The 13,928-nt window shown below is 47.4% G+C and overlaps 1 protein-coding gene across 2 annotated transcripts in view; it reads left to right on the plus strand.

The window, feature by feature from the left end:
• nova2 (NOVA alternative splicing regulator 2) overlaps positions 1-12,048 on the plus strand; it is a 43,931-nt gene extending 31,883 nt beyond the window's left edge. The window contains exons 4-5 of one of the 2 annotated variants that reach the window (XM_084020351.1): positions 4,847-5,013; positions 10,633-12,048. In XM_084020351.1, the coding sequence (XP_083876477.1) occupies positions 4,847-5,013; positions 10,633-11,649 (1,184 nt within the window). In that variant the 3' untranslated portion in view covers positions 11,650-12,048. The remainder of the gene's footprint in view (positions 1-4,846; positions 5,014-10,632) is intronic. The other variant, XM_084020352.1, reaches the window with a different exon arrangement.
• Positions 12,049-13,928: the final 1,880 nt, after the last annotated feature.

A 13,928-nucleotide genomic window follows, 5' to 3' on the forward strand; every position in this document is an offset into this window, starting at 1 on the left:
TGCTCCGTCACTGCTGGACAGATGGAGGGGAGGGGGCAGTGACGGGGGTAGAAACACTGGGGGGGGTAGAAACACTGAGGGAGGGGGGGTAGAAACACGGAAGGGGGGGGGGGGTAGAATCCCTGAGGGGGGGTAGAAACACTGACGGGGGGGGGGGACTGTGACGAGTGAGCAGCAGGAGCAAAAGGAAGTGGCAGATCACGTCAACATGCTTCATTCGGTCCGGTTTAACGAATCACATGAGGAGGATCTGGTCCAGGAGGACGAGGTGTTGAGCTGCTTCTCTGACAGGCAGATAATCCAGCAGATCTGATTAAAGGTGTCCAGATAACCTGAGATCATCTGCAGCCGAGCAGCTCCGCTTAACGAGCTTCCATTAATCACCGCTCCGTCCTTCATCGCTGTCTTGAGAAACTCAAGAATCTTTAAATGAATCTCAGGGTCTCTCCTTGTTGATGTTTCACACCTGCAGGGGTGGATCAGTGTTTGAGGACTTGTTTTGTGCCGAGCGGACGGTTTGAGCTCAGTGGGTGTCTGAGCTGAAAAACAACGTTAATAGGAAATAATCGTGTTTTTTCAGATCATGAAACGCTCCGACTTTGTTGAGTAAAGTCACAGATTTCTGACATCAGAGTCTGTAAATAAACAGTTTGCTGCTGCAGCTTGTCAGTACTGAAATCTGCTCTTTCACTCTGACAAAGATAATCACACAGATAAAGATAAACACATAAACACACTAATTTAAAATATATATACTATATGGAAACATTATCAAAAAAATATTACATTAAAGGAGCTTGAACTTCAAAACCACAGAAGACGTTTGAGGATGTTTCGGAAGTTAAAGTGAGTCATTCATGATGTCATGTCATGATGGACGGACTCAACTAACACAGGACTTTCACCCAGGAAGACAGCTGCTGTGTTACGTTGTTGTGTTACGTCGTTACCTTGTTAAGTTGTTATTATGTTGTTACAGTTCTTTATTTTCCATTGTTACGTTGTTACTTTGTTATCACTCTTTTATGTTGTTACGTTGTTACTTTGTTACCGTTTCCTTACGTTGGTGCATTCCATTGGTACATTCCATTGTTACATTCCATTGTTTCGTTGTTACATGATGTTGTTACATTAGGTTACATTGTTACATTACGTTGTTTCGTTGTTACATGACGTTGTTACATGACGTTGTTACATGTTACATGGCGTTGTTACATGACGTTGTTACATTACGTTGTTACATGGCGTTGTTACTTTATGTAATGTTGTTGCGTTATGTTGTAACGGTACTTTTATGTTTTTTACATTGTTACATTATGTTGTTACATTCAATTTTTACATCATCTTATGTTCTTACATTATGTTTTTACATTGTTACATTACGTTGTAACATTATGTTGTTACATTACATTGCTATGATGTTACATTGCGTTGTTACGTTGTTACATTGTTACGTTACGTTGTTACATTATGTTGTTACATTGTTACGTTGTTTCATTGTTACGTTGTTATGATGTTACATTGTTACATTACATTGCTATGATGTTACATTGCGTTGTTACGTTGTTACATTATGTTGTTACATTGTTACGTTGTTTCATTGTTACGTTTTTATGGTGTTACATTGTAACCCTAACCCTTTATTTCATGTTGTTACGTTATAACGCTGTAACGGTATGTTGTTATATCGTTATTGTAACACAAACCACGATGTTCTACCCAGATAGTTGGTTGTGTGAACCACAACGTGAACAGCAGCATCAGGATGCCTCATACTGAGAATACATGCTGCTCTGGTTCTGTGAGTCAGGAATCAGTCTGCTGCCTCCGGTGGTCATCAGGGTGAGGAGGAGGAGGAGGAGGAAGGAGGAATGGGAGGTGGAGGAGGGAGGGGAGGTGGAGGATGAGGCTGAGGATGAGTGGGAGGAGAAGGAAGGAGTGAGTCATGCTAGTCACACTTTAATAAAAAGAGAAAAAAAATGCAGGTTGGCAGCCTGAGGATGTGTTCGGGTGTTCAACGGATGCTGTTGGGTCACTTGGTCACCGTGGAAACGCCATCTGAAGTTCACGTCTGGTTTGAATTTCACAGACTTTTAGTTCTCATCGTCTGACATAAGGAGAGCGCCAGGAATCGAACCTCTCGTACTTCCTGTAGTCGACGCTGCAAACTGCATCACGATCTTCCTGAAACGCTGTCACATGACTGACGTCACATGACTATGTGACTCAGGTTCCTTTGTAGTTCGCTCCACTCTGCAGGTCGTTGTGCCTTTACAATCCAACCTAACTATGTAGTTTCGTAGTCTCAACCTAACTATGTTATTTTTATTATTTATTTAATTATTTATTGAATATGTTAAAAATAAAAAATAATAATAATAATACAAATTAAATAAGCGTATGAGTAGTAAAAAGGAAAGCAAAAAAAGAAAAACAAGCAAATGGGATCCTCAGAATCCTAAGTAATAAATACACGACTCAAAGTTATATAGCTTATGTTCAAAAGGGATAGGAAGAAGTTAAAAATGTTTAATCATAAACAGATTAAAAATTCAGTTTGAATCAGTTGGTATCTGATATTTAGCTCGTGGGTTGAAACAAATCACAGCAAAATAATAATGAAGAGAAGAACAAGAGATAGAGAAGAAAAAAACAAACAAAACAAAACACAACAACAACAAACCACAAAAAAACAAAAAAACAGAAATTTAGTGCTCCAGCTTATAAGAATCAATGTTTTGTCTTTGAAGAGTTTTTTAGTTTTGACATATTGGCACATTCTTTCATCTCATCATCTAATCATCCACAGGTAGTAGTTTAGCCTCAATTTAACTATGTAGTTTAGTGGTCTCAACCTAACTATGTAGTTTAGTCGTCTCAACCTAACTATGCAATTTAGTCTCAACCTAACTATGTAGTTTAGTGGTCTCAACCTAACTATGTAGTTTAGTGGTCTCAATCGAACTACCGTAAATCCTCTAATATAGGCCAGGGCCTTCATTTACTCAAGCGTATTGCGGCCTTTATTGGAAGGAGGCCAGAATTAGAGACAGGCCCCTATTTCTATTTGAGCAAAACGGACTACCAGTAGAATGAATAAAAACAAGATTTTGTGTCTATTTGAACCTATAAAATACTAGGTGCTCCGCAGCTGCCATATTACGGTAAACAACGTTTACTGCTTGCCAGTATTGCACGCTTGGTGGGCTGCCACTAGGAGGATGAATGACAGGCGCTCTCCTTCATACAATCACACGCACACTTCATGGCTGCACCTGATTGGACGATCGCTTTCACAGCTGTCCTGTCTGCTCCTGGATTTCAAACCGACCAACATGGCGGCTCGTTTGGAAACGTTCTCTTATTTTACAACGAAATGTGTTTCTGAAAACATTTTATGCGAGAAATAAGCGATGCAGTTGCTGAATCTGTCTTTATTTTAGATCGACAACGGTCAGTTTGAAAGATTTTCGAGAGCTTGCAGGAGGCGGCGGCGCACCGTCTCTCGACAGTTGCCGAGAGTCGAATGCATTGTAGGGCTTCTTACATACCGTAAATCCTCTAATACAGCTTCAGCCAAAATCTCTGCGACGCAAAGGCATTGCACGGCTGACAATGAATGGGAAGTGTTGAAATAACGCTGCCTGTGGACACTTGCCCCGGCCTCCATTAGAGACCGGCCGTTATTTACCTCCACCGACAGCGAGACCGGCCGGTAATAGAATACAGGCCAGTATTAGAGGATTTACGGTATGTAGTTTAGTGGTCTCAACCTAACTATGTAGTTTAGTCTCAACCTAAATATGTAGTTTAGTGGTCTCAACCTAACTATGTAGTTTAGTCTCAACCTAAATATGTAGTTTAGTGGTCTCAACCTAAATATGTAGTTTAGTGGTCTCAACCTAACTATGTAGTTTAGTCTCAACCTAAATATGTAGTTTAGTGATCTCCACCTAACTATGTAGTTTAGTGGTCTCAACCTAAATATGTAGTTTAGTGGTCTCAACCTAACTATGTCGTTTAGTCTCAACCTAAATATGTAGTTTAGTGGTCTCAACCTAACTATGTAGTTTAGTCTCAACCTAAATATGTAGATTAATGGTCTCAACATAACTATGTAGTTAAATAGTAAAGTTAATATTTTGTACTGAAGTGGATCAGGTCTATGCAGGATCATCACAGCTGTACAGCGCTCACACACACACACACACACACAATCAAAGCTACACGTACAGACAAACTCATGTCAAGACAATGGCCTGCTAATCCTTGCTTGTGATTGGACGATTCCAGATTACCCAGAGGTCACCAGCTGTCGGTGCGCGGTGAAGCCCAGTTTCCTCAGTATCAGCACACACACACACACACTAGCTGACGGGGGTCTCTGTCATGCTGGCTGGTTCAGCTGCTGCTCTCGGCTGTCGGCCTGTAGGAGGCTGTGAATCTGCCTGAGTGGCTAACGGCCATCAGGTAGCCAAATGTCGGAGATGCCTGTCGGCCGGAGCGCCGTTTATTTTTAGCCTCCGTTGTTTCGGATCCTCCACCTCGACGCTTCGTATCTTCATCAAACCACCACCATGAAACGTCAGATAAATAACTGTTATGTGTGACGGGGAAGCAGCTTCCGTTTCTGATATTCAGGAGAAGAAGATGAAAACGTGGAAATAATCACATAGAAATGATGTTTTGTACAAAGTCAGAATGTTATGATAGTTCTTTCTCTGCCTGATTGCTGGTTCATCGTCTGGTGTAATCGTCTGTAGAACACAGGATAGTGACGCTTCCTCAGGTCTCCTGGGTGAAAGTCGTGTTTGTCTGCCTCACTGAGCTGTTTGTGTGTGTGCAGGGACGACGGAGCGGGTGTGTCTGATCCAGGGCACGGTGGAGGCGCTGAACGGCGTCCACGACTTCATCGCCGAGAAGGTGAGGGAGATGCCTCAGAGCACCCAGAAGACAGAGCCGGTCAGCATCCTGCAGCCGCAGACCACCGTGAACCCGGACCGCGTCAAACAGGTCAGTCCCACGCCACTGGCGTGAAAAAACGCCACCACCGTCAACGTTAGCTTTAGACGACACAAACCAACATTAGCTTTAGAAGACAAAACCAACGTTAGCTTTAGACGACAAAACCAACGTTAGCTTTAGACGACAAAACCAACGTTAGCTTTAGACGACAAAACCAACGTTAGCTTTAGACGACAAAACCAACGTTAGCTTTAGACAACAAAACCAACGTTGGTTTAAGTCCTGTTGGTGGACCCCCACCCCCCCACCATCAGTAGTCTTCCTCAGTATTTAAGACGACATCACCAGATCTGGACGTTACAGAGTCACATGATGAGTTTAATCATGAAAAAGGATCCTGATTAACTTTAGGTTGATGTTGTTTTAGTGACACAAAGAAAATGGAGGATTTGTGTGTTAGGTTTAGATGACAAAACCAACGTAAGCTTTAGACAACAAAATTCCAACGTCCACATGGAACCCATCCCCTCCGAAGCCCCTCCCCTTGGAGCCCCTCCCCCCTGGAACTCCCACCAGCAGCTGTGTGATGGAGGACAATCAGTGCAGCTATTGATTATGATCCAATTTTTTTAAGTGATTATCATCACTCTCTTCATGATTGCTGCCCATTGATTAGTCAGGTCACTGTTTCACACACACAAACACACACACACACACAAACACACACACACACACACACACACACACACACACACAGAGGTCCACGACAACAAGCACATTCTTAATCTTCTTCGTTGTCGTCGAGGGTGCAGCTGGGGTCACATGTGTCGTTGGTTCTGGGAGAGATAAGAGGGTGACGTTTGAGACGATGTTGTGAAAGTGGATATGAAGGAGAGGAGGGTGAGGAGGAAGAGGAGGAAGAGGAGGGTGAGGAGGAAGAGGACATGCAGACGAGGACGCTGGGAGCAGGATCAGTGTGACTGAAAGCTGGAAGCAGATCCGTCTGACAGCTGCAGACACAGAGAGGAGGAGACGAAGCAGCTGCTGATGGAAAGAATGGCCGCCAGCGCTGGAGGACGACGGCCGCGAGGCTTGGAGGCCGCGCAGCAGCACGACACTACAGAAGAAGAAGATTCATGAGCTGCTCCTTCTGTGACTGATGAGGTCAGAGGTCATGAAGAAGACTGACGAGCTTAAAAACCTCCAACGCTTCAAACCGGGACCAGGAGACTGGACCTCAGGGTCTCAGAAACCACCGTTAGCCTACGACAAAACCGACGTTAGCTTTATGAGCTGCATCAGCTGGACCTGGTCTGTGGACCTGGTCTGTGGTCTTGTTGTGGTTCTGACTGCATGCTGGTTGTTTTCCCAACCCCTCCTTACAGCCACTTCCTGGAGGAGCGACGGCCGTTTCCTGTGAACTTTCACCTCGAGTATGAGCAGCTGTTTCCTACTTCCTGTTATTGCATGCTGACACAGGAAGCTGTCCATGAATGTCAGGAAGCCGAGTTTCTCCCACTGAGAGCTGCTGGCAGCGACATGATTACCAGTAACCACGGCAACGCACTGGCTGATGTCACACACCTGAGCATGTGTTCACCGTCTCCTCACCCTCTCATTCAACACGTTACCTCCCCGTCAGTCATGTGATCAGCTGCCTCACTGCTGCGCCAGCATTATCACGCGCATGCACACACACACACACACACTGTTTCACACACGTGGAAACCACAAAGAGTAAAATCAGACTCAGATGTGACGTCTTGCATTCTGGTTTCCTCTCCATGGCGCTGCATCGGCATGGCGTTGCAAATAACTGCTCCGAGATGGAGTCACAAAGTAACAATAAGAAGAAGTAGTAAACTGATGAGAAAGAAACAAACATGCAGGAAGAAAATCATAAAAATGTGGTTGATGTTGGTGAAGACGTGAAAACGCTCAGAAACAGCCGGCGTCTGGATTTCATTACACTTATAAAATATAATAATGCTTCCTCAACAAAACACAGTTCTCTCACAGTATCGTAGTTTCTTGTAAATGTTCCACTTTAATCTCAGAGAATATTCCAGTTAAACGTGCAGCACATATCCTGGATCAGAACCGTCGATATGAAAAGCACGAAGGAAAAGTCTGCACGTTTATGTCACATTCATACACACGGAAAACATTCTGGATGTGTTATACACCAACTTTAAAAGTCTGCTCACATCCCCAAAATCCAGCAGGACTTGTTTATTATCTGTGGAAACTTTGGGGCCTGTGGAGTCCAACAAGACTTGGCTGCACACGGTGCATGTAATGGTCCACGGTGGAGCCAGGAGGTGGAGCCAGGAGGTGGAGCCAGGAGGCGGAGCCAGGACCGTGTCCAGCGCAGTGTTTCATGATGTCACCTTGGCAACGCCTTCATTACATTCACACATCCGGAGTGTTTTTAAGGACTCGAACTGTTTTCCTTTTTCCATTGAAGTGAATTATTAAAACGAGACACTGAGCTGGAGGATGATGATGTAACTTCATGTTGTCTGAGAGTCACATGACGAGGAGTTTAGTCAGACTGCAGCTGGAACCCGGTCCATGTGGATCTGGGTCTGGGAGGACATGTTGCCTCCTTCAAGTCTGTTTGTATACGAGGAACAAAACAACCCTGAAATCCTGCTGAAGAAGTTGGAACCACAAAGTCTAAACAAGTTAGTTTTGGACGACAAAACCAACACCACCTTTAGACAAAACCTATGTTAGCTTTAGATGACAAAACCAACGTTACCTTTAGACAAAACCTACGTTAGCTTTCAACAATAAAGCCAACGTTAGACAAAAACGTTAGCTTTAAACGACAAAAAAGTTAGCTTTAGATGACAAACCAACGTTAGCTTTAGATGACAAACCAACGTTAGCTTTAGATGACAAAACCAACGTTAGCTTTAGACGACAAAACCAACGTTAGCTTTAGATGACAAACCAACGTTAGCTTTAGACAACAAAAACAACGTTAGCTTTAGACGACAAAAACAACGTTAGCTTTAAACGACAAAACCAACGTTAGCTTTAGACGACAAAAACAACGTTAGCTTTAGATGACAAAACCAACATTAGCTTTAGACGACAAAAACAACGTTAGCTTTAGACAACAAAACCAACGTTTGCTTTAGACGACAAAAACGTTAGCTTTAGACGACAAAACCAACGTTAGCTTTAGATGACAAAACCAACATTAGCTTTCAACAATAAAGCCAACGTTAGCTTTAGATGACAGTCAAACCGGTCTGGTGGTCTAAGTCCTGTTGGTGGACCCCCACCATCGGTAGATGTGGATGTTACAGAGTCACATGATGAGTTCTTGTTTTGGGGACTCGGTGGTCTACATGGAGGTGTCGAGGTAACTCTTATTTTTAACCTTCAGTGCTGCTGGAAGTCCAGAGGACTAACGGAGGAAGACAGAAAGAGAGATGGAAAATGAGGGATGATGGGGGAGGAGGGGGACTAAGCCTCTGGATCAGGAGGAGGCAGATTAAACTAAAGACCCTGCTTAAGACTTCAAAGTTCAAACCTCATAGCCTCAACAGTTGTCTGTCTGTGTGTGTGTGTGTGTGTGTGTGTGTGTGTGTTGGCCTCCAACACAAGAGTGACAGACAACCTTGTGACCTGAATGGAATGCACCCCAACGACAAGACGACTTGTCTTTATCTCCATGACAGGTCTCTCACTGATAATGAGAGATAGAAGGGAGGGAGGAGGAAGGGAGGAAGGGAAGGAGGGGAGGGAGGGAGGAAAGAAGGAGGAAGGGAGGGAGGGAGGAAAGGAGGGAAGAAGGGAGGGAGGAAGGAAGGAAGGAAGGGAGGGAGGGAGGGAGGGAGGAAGGAAGGGAGTGAGGAAGGAAGGGAGGAAGGAGGGAGGAGATACAGCGGAAACAGTCACATTTAAAGATTAGCAAATATTAACTGTTAGTCCATAAACCTGGACCTGATTCTCCTGGAGCCCCATGATCTCTAAACCTGGACCTGATTCTCCTGGAGCCCCATGATCTCTAAACCTGGACCTGATTCTCCTGGAGCCCCATGATCTCTAAACCTGGACCTGATTCTCCTGGAGCCCCATGATCTCTAAACCTGGACCTGGTTTTCCTGGACCCCCATGATCTCTAAACCTGGACCTGGTTCTCCTGGACCCCCATGATCTCTAAGCTGTGTTACCTGCTGATCTCATCCATGAGCAGGAGACCAGCGTTGACCTTTGACCCCAGCGCTGATGTCATAGTCAGCAGCTGGACGGAGGCCAAACCTCCTTCAAGGAGAGAAAAGACTGCAGCACAGCGGTGCTGGGAGCAGAGGATTGTGGGAAGGCAGGAGGCTGGCGGGCTTGGTCGCCCATTAGAGAGAGAGCAGAAGCAACAGGATGAAGATGATTTCAGAATAAAAGCCCTTCAGATTATGTGGGAGTGTGTTTGACCTTGTGAGGAGAAACCTTCTAATCTGAAAACATAGATGGAAGGAGGAGGAGGAGGAGGAGGAAAGGGGGGGAAGACAGCAGCTCATTACTGGGCTGCATGGTGACGACGAGGCCGTCATGTTTCCTCCAACTGTTTGTGTGACTATATTTCAGTGCGGAGGATGAAAAGGCTCATGGGTAAAAACCTGTCTCGCTGCCTGCCACTTATTTCTTTAATCCTCGTCTTCATGTCGACCCGCCATCACCGCCCCCCTCGCCTCGCTGTCCCCTCACCTCGCCGTCCCCCTCGCCTCGCTGTCCCCTCGCCTCGCCGTCCCCTCGCGTCGCTGTCCCCTCGCCTCGCTGTCCCCTCACCTCGCCGTCCCCCTCGCCTCGCTGTCCCCTCGCCTCGCCGTCCTCTCGCCCTCGTTGTCATTGAGAAATTTGGATGATCAAATTCATGCTTAACTCCAAGAAGTTCAATTAATCAATGACATCAAATCAATTCCATCTCACACACATTTGACTAGTTTGGTGCTCAGTGACAGTAAGGAGGCGGGAGCTCTTCTGATTGGTCGACAGCTGGACACTGACAGACCTCAGTGTGATGAAGATGAAGGACAAACTGTTGATTCCACAGAGCAGAGAGAGAGAGAGAGTGTGTGTACGTGTGTCCCTTTCACTACCCTTTGAATGCTGGAGCTGTGTCTCCATGGCAACGCTGACCCCTGGGAGTCATTGTTTTGTTTTATTACTATCCTCTTTATAATTCCTCCCCCTCTCTCTCAGCCGTCCTTCCCTCCCACTCTTCCTCTCAACCTCTTCATCACCTGTTCTCTCTCTCTCTCTCTCTCTCTCTCTCTCTCTCTCTCGTCGTCATGGTAATGTGTCGGTGAACATCCCATAATGTCCCAGGTTCACTTTGTTATGTCATTATTCGTGAATAAGAAGAAAACACGTGAGAACACGGGGGAGGGTAAACCCGTCTCACCGTCTGACTCCGACACTCGTTTAGCGTTTGTATGTGACTCAGCCCCCCGCTGCATTCTGGGTAGAGCAAGAGACGTAGTATAAACAGAGAGAGGGACACGGGGAGGGGGAGGAGTCAGACAAACACAGGACTTTAACCCGGGAGATGGATGTTAGAGTCCAAGTCAAAGGAAATGTTGAGCTCTTGTTTTGTTGTCTCAGCCTGACTTCCTGTGAACTTTATTTTGAAAAGCCACTCTGATTCTCTTTCAGGCCAAGCTGATCGTCCCCAACAGCACGGCGGGGCTGATCATCGGGAAAGGCGGAGCTACAGTGAAGGCGGTGATGGAGCAGTCCGGGGCGTGGGTCCAGCTTTCCCAGAAGCCCGAGGGTATCAACCTGCAGGAGCGCGTGGTCACCATCAGCGGCGAGCCGGAGCAGAACCGAAAAGCCGTGGAGATCATCGTCCAGAAGATCCAGGAGGATCCGCAGAGCTCCTCCTGCCTCAACATCTCCTACTCCAACATCACGGGCCCCGTCGCCAACTCAAACCCCACCGGCTCCCCGTACGCCAACTCCACCGAGGTCATGCCGGCTGCCGCCGCCGCTGCTGCCGCCACGGCGTCCTCCCTGCTGGGCCAGGCCAGCCTGGCGGGGGTGGGGGCCTTCCCCACCACCATGTCGAGCCTCTCAGGCAACGATCTGCTGGCCATCACCTCTGCCCTCAACACCCTCGCCAGCTACGGCTACAACACCAACTCCCTGGGCCTGGGCCTGAACCCCGCCGCCGCCTCGGGGGTGTTAGCCGCCGTAGCGGCTAACGCTAACCCAGCAGCAGCCGCCGCAGCTAATTTGTTAGCCTCCTACGCCAGCGATGCATCCACCAGCGCAGCCCACCCCGCGCTCGGAGGCTTCACCCTCGGCTCGCTGGCCGCCGCCACCGGCGCCACCAACGGCTACCTGAGCGCCGCGTCACCGCTGGTGGCGTCGTCTCTCCTCGCCACGGAGAAGCTGGCAGAAGGAGCGAAGGAAGTGGTGGAGATCGCCGTACCGGAGAACCTGGTGGGCGCCATCTTGGGGAAAGGAGGGAAGACGCTAGTGGAGTACCAGGAGCTGACCGGCGCTCGGATCCAGATCTCCAAGAAAGGCGAGTTCATCCCCGGGACCCGGAACAGGAAGGTGACCATCACAGGCTCTCAGGCCGCAACGCAGGCCGCTCAGTACCTGATCAGCCAGCGAATCACCTACGAGCAGGGGGTCCGCGCCACCAACCCACAGAAGGTGGGCTAAACCTGACAGCCAATGAGAAATCAGGAGGAGAAGAGTGGGGGCTTGGGGGAGGAGTTTAACAAGTGAGAGTGAGAACCGGAAATGGAGGAGAATGTGAGACGGAATCGCCAGCGGCGTTTTCTTCTGCAAGTTTTCAGTATTAAAAAAAAATGAGACGCGAAGCAGAAATGTGAGCAGACGAGGAGGCGGAGTCACGCGAGGAGGCGGAGTCACGCGCTGAAACCAAGAAAAATGTGTAACATGTAAATAAGGTTTTATTACTTCACGTCTTTGACCTTTGGGGATTTTTTATTGGTTGTTTTTTGTTTTGTTTAGAAATGAAGCTGTTTGTTTGTTTGTTTGTTTGTTTGTTTGTTTGTGTATTGTGGACAAAGCTGAATGCCATGTAGACAGACAGGAAGTAGGGGGGAGGGGGGAGGCGTGGGTGAGGGAGGGGGAGGGTTTGTGTTTACAGAGCCTCCTCTCCCCCAACAACCCTGACCCCTCCCTCCCCCTGCAGCTCCCCGTAGGGTTTTTGTGTTCTTCTAGTTTTGATTTGCGCCCCCCCGCCCCCCCCCCCCACATCTCTCTCACCCTCCCCCCCCTCCCCCTTTTACAAGGGTTTTATAATGAGCTGCAGTCTGGTGTGTGAGAGAAGAAACACCCCCCGACCCCCGTGATCTCCCCCCCTTCCTGTTTTTTTTTTTTTTGGGGGGGGGGGGGGGGGGGGGGGGGGGTCAGCTGGGCGTTTCTCCCCTTGAACACCACCCTGTAAAACCTGTGATGTATCAGTGCAGCGCCGCTGGGTGTCGTGGCGTAGCCCCCCCCCCACGCAGCTCGAGTGTTTGAGGCGCACGCTGATGACCTCACGCAGTGCGACGCCGCCGGATCGTTCTGTTGTTAGGAATCCTCGTTATTTATTCAGAGTTCACCTAGAAAACAAGCTCCGTGTTTATTATCTGTGAATTCAGGTCGACATGAATGTAAATGAGAATATTTGAGATTTCAATCTTTTTGTTTTAATTTAAGTGGATTGAAGATGAATAGAAATGTCACATAGTGAAATAATATATGTCTTATTTAAGTCCAGTCAGCCACCCCCGGCATCAATATCACCACAAGGGTTACAGGAGATACATTCATATATGTATATATGTATATATATATATATATATATATATATATATCCTGTCAAAGGGTAGAACAGGGAACACACACACACACACACACACTGATGATGCCATATGTGGTGCTAGAAAAGGGAATCGACCATATCTAAGCGGTGATGTCACCAGCGTCTCAGCAGCTATATTATATTAGATATTACCCATCATGCTTTGGCTGTCCTTGATCAGAACCCAACACGCTGCCGCCGCTCTAAAGCTGTAGTAAATGACAGTTTGACTCCAACGTAAGCAGAGTGGACAACGGGGACCGCCGGTCCAGACCGACCCCGGTGGTTTTGGTCCAGACCGACCCTGGTGATCCTGGTCCAGGTGAACCCCAAGTAGAGACCCAACGTACTACTGAGAAACAGGAAACACTGAATCATGGTTAGTCGTAGATGGTGGTGTCGTTTATCGGGCGCCGCCAGCCGACCGGCGAGCTAAAGGTGGACAGATCCTCCACATAATGTCGAGCTCGTTTCTGCCTCTGGTCTCCATGGCAACAGGTTTACTGCAGCCGAAGATGCTGTTGTTTCTTTGCTGTTTGTTTTTTTGGTTTGTGTTGTTATGATATTTTTTTTTTTTACAATCGGAGAACACTGAATCTTTGTCTTAATGCACTGTGAAGCTCAGAACTCAGACCTGATCGTAGAGACGAGGTCGACGAAGAGGATCAATCAAGGGATGGAGGGATGAAGGGATCCTGGTTGGACGGGGTTTTGTAACGAGGGGGGGCGTTGGGGGGCGTTGGGGTCCACTTTTCTATCAGATGTGTCTTTTTCATGAGCAGCTGAACCTGATTAAGTCCTGGACACATTCAAGTCCAACTGCAGTGAAGTGTGACGGAATGTAAAATGCCAAAAACAAGGAGGGGGTGCGTTTGATTTATCGCCATAAGCAGCCGGTGAGGGGCGGGACCTGTTTAAACCAATCACAGCCCAAATCCTCCACTGAGCTCTCGTGTCTCTGTCGGATGCCAGTGAGGTTTATCTCCAGCTTGGTAAGGAGGCTTCTTTACTCCCATCTAACACCATCCACACCCTCCTCACCCCCCAACCCCCCCCCCCCAGAGCACTCCCATCCCGACACCCCCCCTCCCACATCGCTCCATGGGTGACTATGTCTGGTGTTACG

The sequence above is a fragment of the Eutrigla gurnardus genome (assembly GCF_963514095.1).
Source record: "Eutrigla gurnardus genome assembly, chromosome: 10".
Classification (NCBI taxonomy): Eukaryota; Metazoa; Chordata; class Actinopteri; order Perciformes; family Triglidae; genus Eutrigla; species Eutrigla gurnardus.